This window comes from Chaetura pelagica, unplaced genomic scaffold (genome assembly GCF_000747805.2).
Source record: "Chaetura pelagica isolate M959 unplaced genomic scaffold, ChaPel_1.0 scaffold2056, whole genome shotgun sequence".
Classification (NCBI taxonomy): Eukaryota; Metazoa; Chordata; class Aves; order Apodiformes; family Apodidae; genus Chaetura; species Chaetura pelagica.
This window is the reverse complement of record NW_009953718.1, coordinates 2,233-12,272: the sequence shown is the minus strand read 5'-3', so window position 1 is coordinate 12,272 and position 10,040 is coordinate 2,233. Positions and strand designations below refer to the sequence as shown.

The window sequence follows — 10,040 nt, the reverse complement described above, 5'->3', positions numbered from 1 at the left end:
AGCAGGAATCTCTCTCCAGACTGGTGGTGGGCTAAGCCTGCTGGTTGATGTTCTCCTGGAGCTCTTCTCCCAGGTTTCCCTTCTCTTTGCAATTTCTTTTCTTCTGACCACAGCAGATGACAAGAGCTTCCCAGGAGAGATCCTGATTTTCTTAAATGAGGTCCAAGGTTTTGGGAGGGAGGGGGGATATCCCTGGGAAAAGCCACCCAAAGTCCTCTCCGAGGTGGTTTTCAGGGATTGAAGCCAGTGAGGAGCAGAAGGAGCCACCCATGAGGTGGGTGAGACATCAAACACCTTCCTCAGGCCTTCAAGCAGAGGGAGAAGATCCACAGGGACAGTCACATTCCAGTTCCCAGCAGTGGGGCACTCAGAAAGCTCATGGGGAACTGGGCCCCATCTCCTCCCCAGTCTGACCTCTATGCCACTGGAAGTACTGAAAAGTTTGGGGCCTTTTTTCTTTCCTGCTTCCTTGAAGTTTAGAAACTCCATCAAGACCATGGCCAGAGGACACCCCAAGAACCACCAGTCCTTTCCTTTCTGGAGAGAAACAACTCAAACCATTCCCTTCACTGGGAAGCAGGGAAAGGGGAGCTCAGGAAGATAGAGGTGATGAGCCCAAGATGTTTTCAATGGCCCTAAAAAGCTCCTCTAGGTTGACTGCCAGCACCAGGAAGGGACATTCAGACACCTTCTACTCCTGGTCATCAACAGACTCACAGAACCATGGGATGGGTTGGAGGGGACCTTGAAGACCATCCAGATCCCACCCCCTGCATGGGCAGGGACACCTCCCACCAGCCCAGGCTGCTCCAGCCCCAGCCAACCTGCCCTTCAACACCCCCAGGGATGGGGCAGCCACAGCTTCCCTGGCCCAGGCTCTCCCCACCCTCCCAGCCAACAAGTTCCTCCTCAGCTCCAACCTCCAGCTCCCCACTGCCAGTTTCAAGCCCTTTCCCCTCAGCCCATCCCTCCTGCCCTTGGCCCAAGTCCCTCCCCAGCTTTCCTGGAGCCCCTTCAGGCACTGGAAGCTGCTCTAAGGTCTCCCTGGAGCTTCTCCTCTCCAGGCTGGACACCCCAACTCTCCCAGCCTGGCTCCAGAGCAGAAAGAAAGAAAATACCTTCAAAATCATGAGTCAACATCAAGAAGCAAAACTTAAGGACTGAATTTTGTCAAGACCTCCAGGAGAAAAACCCCTGAAACCAAACTCTGAAGCAGAACCAAACACCAACCCCCAAACCTGCCCTGTCAGACTCTGCAGGTTCTAATCTTGGGTTTTTCTTCACCTAAAAAGTGGGTGGTTGGGGTGAGGTTTTTTTGACCCTCTACACACACAAAAAGCTGCCCAGGTCCCTCAGGGAATTGTTGAGATCAACTGCTCAGTGTCTGCAAACCCTGAAGGGCCCATCAAAGGGAAGTGTCTCCAGCCCAGCTCTGCTGGCAGGAGATAAGATTTCCCAGGCAGCAGGGGCTTTGTCTGCTCTGTCCCCTGAGATTTTCCTCTGGGACACTGATCCAAGTCCTTTTCACTCAGCTCTGAACAGGTTGGTTTGTGCCTGTTCCAGAAGAGAAGATTCCAGCAGGGCTCCTTTTTCCACCCCCCCCCAAGGAGAAAACCCTTTAAAGTCATCTCACCAAATCCACTCCAGGTCTCACACCCACAGGATGGGGAAGCCCAGATGCTGCCCCAAAGCTCAGGAGCCACCAGAAGGTGGACATCCCTGGTCCCTCCTCACTCCTAACCCAGCCAGAGGTCCTGCTCCTTCATCATTTCCTTGCCCTGTGCCTCAGTTTCCCTCATGGGAGGGCACTCACCACTTTTAGGAAGCTTTAAAAGATTGAAAGCATGAAAGGGTCACTAACCATGACCAGGACCTCGGTCCCCTCTTCCTGGTGGGATCTTCCCCACTTCATTCAACCAATAAAAGCCTCCTAAAAGGAAACAGAGGGAAAACAATTACCTCCAGGACAGCAGCCACCTGAAATCCTGCCTCTACCACTGCCTGGCCACCTCTGCTGCTCCCTGCCACCACTTTGGGGACCTTCTGCCTCAACCCTCAGCCCTACAAAGAACAGCCCAGGCTTCCAAGGTTCCCCTCTAACCTCCCAGGTGCTTCAGTTCCACCAAAATGCCTTTTTTTTTTTGGCCTTGGAATCACAGAAATTCAGGCTGACAAGGAACTGGCTGCACCCAGCCCAGCCCTGCTGGCTCTGTCCTCAGAGACACAAGCCAGAAGGTGACACCAAGACACTTCCCTGAGCTATTTGACCCTTTTTCCTTCCCCTTTTCCTGCCTTGAAACCCACAGGACAGAACCTTGTGGAAAAGGAAAAGCAGCTTTTTCTTTCCCAGTGATTGAAATCAACCCAGGGAAAACTGGGACAACACCTGAACTGGAAAACAAAGGTGCTAAATGGGCTGGAAATGGTATTTCCCTGCTGCTTGGCCTCATCCTGCCTCCACATTCCTGGACTGCCTGAGTGACACCTCCCCTGACACACTCAACTTGGTGCCAGGAGGCTCAGGATCAGGTTCCCAATTCCCAAGGAAAGCTGAGATGAGAACCAGAAGCCACTGCTGACCCAGGGTCACCCTGGGGGTGACAGGTTGTGCTTGAGGAATCACTTCACAGCCTGATTTGTGTCAGGCCTGAGGGGCTTTCCTGACCAGGGACCTTCAAAAATGGGTTGAATTTTTTTCCTCCACCCCCTGCTCAAAGGAGCTTGTTGGGTTGTGGCTTTTTTTCAATCACAATCCACTCAGGAGCAGCTTCCAAATATGGGAAAGAAGGTTTGGATTTAGGATGGAAGCACCTCTGTTCTACAAGAGCTGGTTTCACTCCTTCCTGGAGCTCAGGGAGGGTGGAAATGAAGACCAGGAAGATCTGCTGGGGGGTTTGGAGACACGGGGTGCAAGGCCCTGCTGGAGCTCAGGAGAAAAAGAGACCTGTGCAAACCTCCACCCATGGCCTGGAGCAAGATCCCACATCCTCTGGGTGATGTTGTGCCCTCTGGAATCTCCTCCTTGGAACAAAGGGCTGAGTTTTGCCCCAGGCAGGGAAAAGGTCCCACCTGGAGGAAGGGGCCCAGGAGACACCATCTCTTCAAGCAGCTGCAGGACAAGGGACACACCTCATGTCCAAAAAAGTCATTTCCCTCCCAAAGTTGATGCCAAAGTTGGTGACTCTAAGGCTGGTGAAGCCCAATGTCTTTCCTAGAAAGGGTCTGGAACCAGGAAGGTGACACTGAGGGATCTTCTGGGAAGAGGTGCAGCCCAGGCAGGGACACAGGATGTTCTCCCAGCCCAACTCTGGCCAAAAATCAAGCAGGAAAAAAAAGGACATTCCTCCAAATCCTCCTTCCAGGTCCCAAAAAGGGACCATTCCCCAGGGAGAAGCTGTTCCAGGGGGCCAGAAGAAGCTGAGATGTTCTACAGAGGATGAACTCAGTGTTACTCACAGCAGGACCCTGCAGGCTTCACTGTTGATCCCACCCATGGAGTCATAATAGGTGATGGTTTTTTTCCTGAAGTCCACGACCTGCACCAAGAGAGATTGAGTCATTAAACCCAGCACTGTGCTAATTAACCCCAGCCCTGGTTAATTAAACTCATCACATTGCCAGGACACTCTGCTCCTTAAGATCTCCAGGGGGTGAGGGTGGGATCAGCTTCTCAGCAGTGTCCAAGGAGAAGGGGCAATGGATTGAACTGGCAGTGGGGAGCTGGAGGTTGGAGCTGAGGAGGAACTTGTTGGCTGGGAGGGTGGGGAGAGCCTGGGCCAGGGAAGCTGTGGCTGCCCCATCCCTGGGGGTGTTGAAGGGCAGGTTGGCTGGGGCTGGAGCAGCCTGGGCTGGTGGGAGGTGTCCCTGCCCATGTAGGGGTGGGATCTGGATGAGCTTTGAGAACCCTCCAACCCAAACCTCATGGCTCTCTGATGATGATGATGACAGGACAAGAGGTCACAGGCACAACCTGGAGCACAAGGAGCTGCTGGGGAGGGGACAGCAAAGAGCCAGGGAGATGGGGAGGGGGTGAGAACATCCCTGTGGTGAGGAAAGGCTGAGGGACCTGGGGCAGTTCAGCTGCAGAGGAGCAGAATGAGGGGGGGTCTCCTCGGGACCTCCAGGGGGTCAGGAGGGTGGGACCAGGCTCTTCTCAGCAGTGCCCAGGGACAAGGGGCAATGGGACAACCTGGAGCACGGGAGGTTCCAGCTGAGCATGAGCAGGAACCTGTTGCTGTGAGGGTGGCAGAGCCCTGGGCCAGGCTGCCCAGAGAGGTGGTGGATTCTCCTTCTCTGGAGCCATCCCAGCCCCAGCTGGATCCTGGGGGACCTGCTGGGGGTGGCACTGGGGGGGCTCCAGAGCTCCCTTCTAGTTGCAGAGCCAGAAGGTCTCCCCTCAGCCTCCTTTGCTCCAGGCTGGACACCCTCAGCTCCCCCAGCTGCTCCTCACAACTTCTCCAGCCCCTTCCCCAGCTCCATTTCCCTTCTCTGGACACACTCCAGCCCCTCAATGTCCCTTTTCTGCCCCAAATCTTGACCCCAGGATTGCAGGTCCAACCTCACCAGTGCCAGGGGGAGGTTCCACCCACCCTGTGATCACCCAGTGATCCCACCAACCCAGGAGGGCTTTTCAGGGCCCCATTTCCACCCCAACCCTCCCAAGGGCCACCTTTCAGGTGGCTCCACAGCCCAAGAGGGGGTCCCTGCCCACACAAGGGTTGGATCTAGATGATCTTGAAGGTCCCTCCAAACCCAAGCCAGCCCATGATCCCATGAACTCCAACACTCACTGCCAGGCACCAATGCACTCCCAAGTGGATGGGCACCAGCAGGAGGTCCACAGAGAAGATGTCCACTTTTTTGGTCCACCTTTTCACAGCCTGGTATCCTGCTGTTTTTAATTTGGTGAAGAAGAAAGTATTGAAGGCGTGGACAGCTGGGAGGCCCTTCTCCTTGCTCCTCTCCATCAGCAGGTTCATGTAGAAGTTAATGATCTAGGCAGGAAAAAGACACACTGGACATGTTAGGAGATGACCTCCTGCTCTGCTCCAAGGCAAAGGTGGGGAAGCAACTGGATTTGGCTCCACATGTCCCCCTGGAGATCTGTCCCCAGGGGGAACTGCAACAGCTCAGCCTTAAAACATCCCAAAATCCAGAGAGTTCTGGGATTCCCAAGATAAGATTTGGGGTTTCTGGTCCTGATTGTGTCCAGTCACTCCCACTCCTCCCAGTATTAAGAGTTTCTTGAAGTGTCTGGTCCAGTCTGGGGCTTCTCACCTGCTCCAGAGGGAGGTGGGGAGACCCTGGGACAGGTTGTCCAGGGAAGCTGTGGCTGCCCCATCCCTGGGGGTGTTGAAGGGCAGGTTGGCTGGGGCTGGAGCAGCCTGGGCTGGTGGGAGGTGTCCCTGCCCATGCAGGGGGTGGGATCTAAATGGTCTTCAAGGTCCCTCCAACCCAACCCATCCCATGATCCTATGACCCAGCTCACACCTACTCTTCACTCTTGCTTTTCCACCCAGTTTATCCAGTTCCAACCCACCAGAAATCAACCCAGAAACCCCCTCCAGGGCCCCAAGCAGAGCCCTCACCTCATCGTTGAGCCAGTTGAGGTTGTTGAGGGTCTGAATGTCCTTCCTGGTGATCGTCAAGCGAAAAGCTTCGCTGAGAACCTCGTCCTGGTTCCCTCCTCGGAACACACTCTTGATTTCCTTCTCCATTTCCTGCAGGAAGGACCATGGAGCACTGGGAAGGGACCCCCCATTGGAAGCACTGGGAAGGGACCCCCCCTTGGGAGCACTGGGAAGGGACCCCCCCAGGGGAAGCACTGGGAAGGGACCCCCCATTGGGAGCACTGGGAAGGGACCCCCCCATTGGAAGCACTGGGAAGGGACCCCCCCATTGGAAGCACTGGGAAGGGACCCCCCCATTGGAAGCACTGGGAAGGGACCCCCCCATTGGAAGCACTGGGAAGGGACCCCCCCATTGGAAGCACTGGGAAGGGACCCCCCCATTGGAAGCACTGGGAAGGGACCCCCCCATTGGAAGCACTGGGAAGGGACCCCCCCATTGGAAGCACTGGGAAGGGACCCCCCCATTGGAAGCACTGGGAAGGGACCCCCCCATTGGAAGCACTGGGAAGGGACCCCCCCATTGGAAGCACTGGGAAGGGAGACCCCCCAGGGGGAAGCACTGGGAAGGGACCCCCCCAGGGGAAGCACTGGGAAGGGAGACCCCCCAGGGGAAGCACTGGGAAGGGAGAACCCCCAGGGGAAGCACTGGGAAGGGAGACCCCCCAGGGGAAGCACTGGGAAGGGAGACCCCAAGGAGCACTGGGAAGGGACCAGGGATTTTGGAAAGTCTGGCAAAGGGGAGGGAGCCCCCCCAGGCCTGGGAAAAGGGGGCAGAGGGGGGAAGAAAAATCCCCCCCAGGCTCAGGAAGGTTGGGGGGGGAATAAAAAAGCCCTCTGGGCTGTGGAGGGAAAAAGCCCCCCCTCCCAGCCCTGGGAAAGGGGGTAAAGGGGGAAAATTCCCCCCCCCCCAGGCCTAGGAAAGGGGTAGGGAGGGAAGAAAAAGCCCCCCCAGGCCTGGGAAGTGTCTGAGGGGGGAAATGAAAAAGCCCCCCAAGCCAAAGAAGTGGGGAGGGAAAGCCCCCAGTCCTGGGAAGGGGGGGGGAAATGAAAAAAAGCCCCCAGGCCCAGGAAAGGGGAGGGGGGAGAAAAAGCCCCCCAGGCCTGGGAAGGGGGAACTGAAAAGCCCCCTGGGGAGGTGGGGGGGAAGCAGCAGGAGCCCCCCCAGGCCCAGGAAGGAGCCCCAGGCTGGTGTGCAGAGCCTGCCCTGCCCTGCAGCCCCTGCTCCTGCCTCACCTCGGTGATCTCCGGGAACTCCTCCTCCCCCTCCCCCGAGCTGGGCTCCTCCTTCTTCTCAGGAACCACCGTCACTGGGATCTCCCTCTCCAGGGGCACCCGGAGGTTTAAAGCCACCGGATCCTGCACTGAATGTTCCTGCTCCTGCAGCCTCTGGAGGAGAGACCTGCCCTCAGCTCCTACCCTGGGGGCACCTCCCCGGGGCTGGGAGGGGACCAACGTGGGGCAAATTGCTGTAGGAGACACCAAGAGGAGCACATGCCCCTGGCCATGACCCCACCAAGGGCTCTGCCATGGGAAGGAGAAGCCATGAAGCCACCAAATGAGTCAGTTGTGGCAGTTTTTCCTTTCCAGTTTAGTTTCTACTCTAACATTCCACTCATAGAATCACAGAAGGGTTGGAGGGACCTTGAAGACCATCCAGTCCCACCCCCTGCATGGGCAGGGCCACCTCCCACCAGCCCAGGCTGCTCCAGCCCCAGCCAACCTGCCCTTCAACCCCCCCAGGGATGGGGCAGCCACAGCTTCCCTGGCCCAGGCTCTCCCCACCCTCCCAGCCAACAAGTTCCTCCTCAGCTCCAACCTCCAGCTCCCCACTGCCAGTGTCAAGCCCTTCCCCCTCAGCCCATCCCTCCTGCCCTTGGCCCAAGTCCCTCCCCAGCTTTCCTGGAGCCCCTTCAGGCACTGAAAGCTGCTATCAGGTCTCCCTGGAGCTTCTCCTCTCCAGGCTGAACACCCCACCTCTCCCAGCCTGGCTCCAGAGCTGCTCCAGCCCTCCCAGCATCTCCGGGGCCTCCTCTGGCCTCTCTCCAACAGCTCCGTGTCCTCCCTGTGCTGGGGGCTCCAGAACTGGATACATCACCCCAGGTGGGACCTTCCCAGGGCAGAATCACCTCCCTCCATCTGCTGGCCAAGCCTCTTTGGACACAACCCAAGATGAGGTTGCCCCTCTGGGCTGCAGTTGGTGGCTCAACTCCAACGTTTAGCCCACCCTTCCTCTCAGGTCCTTTCCCACAGGGCTGCCCTGAAGTTTCTCCTCCCCCATCCAGGATTCCTATCTCCTTGGCAAAAGCCTCTTTAGAAGCTGCTCCTCATTACCTGGCTCTGCAGCTGCTGGGCCAGGGCCTTCTGCTCCTCGATCTGCCGCCACCGCTCGCGGGCGCGGGAGTCGTAGACGCTGGTCCTGGATGGAGACCACATTTTGGGGTGAAAACCAAGGGGTTTTCATCTCTCCATCAGCAATCATGGGAGGGGAAGCAAGGAGGAACCCATGTACTTACAGCTCTTTGATCCACAGCTCTGCCTGGAAGAAGGGGAGGCTGGAAAAGGAGAGATGGGAGGGGTCACCTCAGGTGGGACCTGAGTGATTGGCTGCAAAGTGGTTTCTGAACCATGAGCTGAGGACAATTCTAGTGCTGGAGCTCCAGGTAACCCAGGGATGTGCAGCCTGGGCTCAAGAAAGAGGTCTGAGGCATCACACCCATGGAGTCTTGGAATGGTTGGGGTTGGAGGGACCTCAAAGACCATCCAGATCCCACCCCCTGCATGGGCAGGGACACCTCCCACCAGCCCAGGCTGCTCCAGCCCCAGCCAACCTGCCCTTCAACACCCCCAGGGCTGGGGCAGCCACAGCTTCCCTGGCCCAGGCTCTTCACTCAACTGTTCCCTCCTCCTGGGACACCCAAAGCCACCAGGCACCTGCTCTGCCTCCTTCCCTCTCCCTGGAAATCCAGAAGCTCCTGGAACCCACCACCCTCTCCACCCCATTTCCCAGCCTCCCACCTTGGTGCTGGGGTTCTGGAATCCTTCACCTTCAGCAAAATGACAGAATCAGACCCTAAAAAAGGGACAAAAATCAGGGGATACTGATCATCTCACCATTCCCATCCAGTTCCCCAACTGGTGCAGGGGCCCAGACATGGGGGGATGGAAAACCTGGAGGGGGGGGGAACAAATGTTTTAAGGTCAAATTCCAAGTTTTGGGGGCTTGATTTGGGGTTGTTTTTACCTTCAGAGTGTGTGGAAGAGGCTGGTGTGTTTTCCTGCTGGTGCTGGGCTGTGGAGTTGCTGGACTGGAAGGTACTGGGGGGGTAACTGGGAGGAGAGTAGAGGGGGAGTTTGTGTAGTGGCTGCTCAGGTGCTGGGAGGATGCTGGTGGCTGAAGGGGCTGGTGGGACACTGGGAGCTTCAAAGAGCTTGGAATTCTTGCTGGGAGCTTCTTTCACCAGGGATTTGCTGGAATTGGAACATCTGGAGCTGGGAAGGAGGAGGAAAAGGAGAAGAAACTCAGTTCCCAGCACAACCAGGAGGTGCTGCCTACTGGGAAAAGGGGATTTTCCACACTCACAGATGGAAGGGGAAGAGGGAAGAGGGTTTGGAGGTGGAAAACTGTTTTCCTGTCACCATCTGGAGCAGCTGCCTGTAGATCTCTCGCTCCTCCTCCCGAACAGTCTGCAGGGAGAGAGAGGAGAGGGTTTCATGGAACCATGGGATGGGGTGGAGGAACCTTAGAGATCTTCCAGTCCCACCCCCTGCATGGGCAGGGACACCTCCCACCAGCCCAGGCTGCTCCAAGCCCCACATTAGACACCTGGAACACTCCAGGGATGGGGCAGCACCTTAAAGATCATCTGGTGGGATCATCTGGGTGGGCTTGAAGGTCCTTCCAACTCAAACCATCCCAGGAGCTGAATTCTATGATTGTAGGTCTTGCATGACCACACGGTGTGACAACAGAATCATGGAATGGGTTGGGTTGGAGGGACCTTAAAGACCATCCAGTCCCACCCCCTGCATGGGCAGGGACACCTCCCACCAGCCCAGGCTGCTCCAGCCCCAGCCAACCTGCCCTTCAACACCCCCAGGGATGGGGCAGCCACAGCTTCCCTGGCCCAGGCTCTTATTGACACAGAGACACCCCCAGGACTGAGGAGAGACACTGGGAAGAGGAGATTTCACATGGATGAGCAAAACCAGGGGTCTTGAGCTGAACCATCAGCATGGCCAGAAGGTCAGGGAGGGGATTGTCCCCTCTGCTCTGCTGGGACCCCCTGGAGAACTGGGGCCAGTTCTGGAGCCCCCAGCACAGGGAGGACACGGAGCTGTTGGAGAGAGGCCAGAGGAGGCCCCGGAGATGCTGGGAGGGCTGGAGCAGCTCTGGAGCCAGGCTGGGAGAGT

The 10,040-nt window shown here is 57.2% G+C and overlaps 1 protein-coding gene across 1 annotated transcript in view; it reads right to left on the bottom strand.

The window, feature by feature from the left end:
* The window catches only part of SENP1 (SUMO1/sentrin specific peptidase 1), a gene marked incomplete at its 5' end in the record, with an annotated part of 16,441 nt that overhangs the window by 4,185 nt on the left and 2,216 nt on the right, over nucleotides 1-10,040 (bottom strand). Inside the window, 9 exons of the mRNA XM_010000406.1 lie at nucleotides 3,457-3,536; nucleotides 4,791-4,994; nucleotides 5,589-5,720; nucleotides 6,864-7,016; nucleotides 7,962-8,046; nucleotides 8,144-8,182; nucleotides 8,646-8,700; nucleotides 8,872-9,119; nucleotides 9,211-9,314. Coding sequence (XP_009998708.1) covers nucleotides 3,457-3,536; nucleotides 4,791-4,994; nucleotides 5,589-5,720; nucleotides 6,864-7,016; nucleotides 7,962-8,046; nucleotides 8,144-8,182; nucleotides 8,646-8,700; nucleotides 8,872-9,119; nucleotides 9,211-9,314 — 1,100 coding nt within the window. The remainder of the gene's footprint in view (nucleotides 1-3,456; nucleotides 3,537-4,790; nucleotides 4,995-5,588; nucleotides 5,721-6,863; nucleotides 7,017-7,961; nucleotides 8,047-8,143; nucleotides 8,183-8,645; nucleotides 8,701-8,871; nucleotides 9,120-9,210; nucleotides 9,315-10,040) is intronic.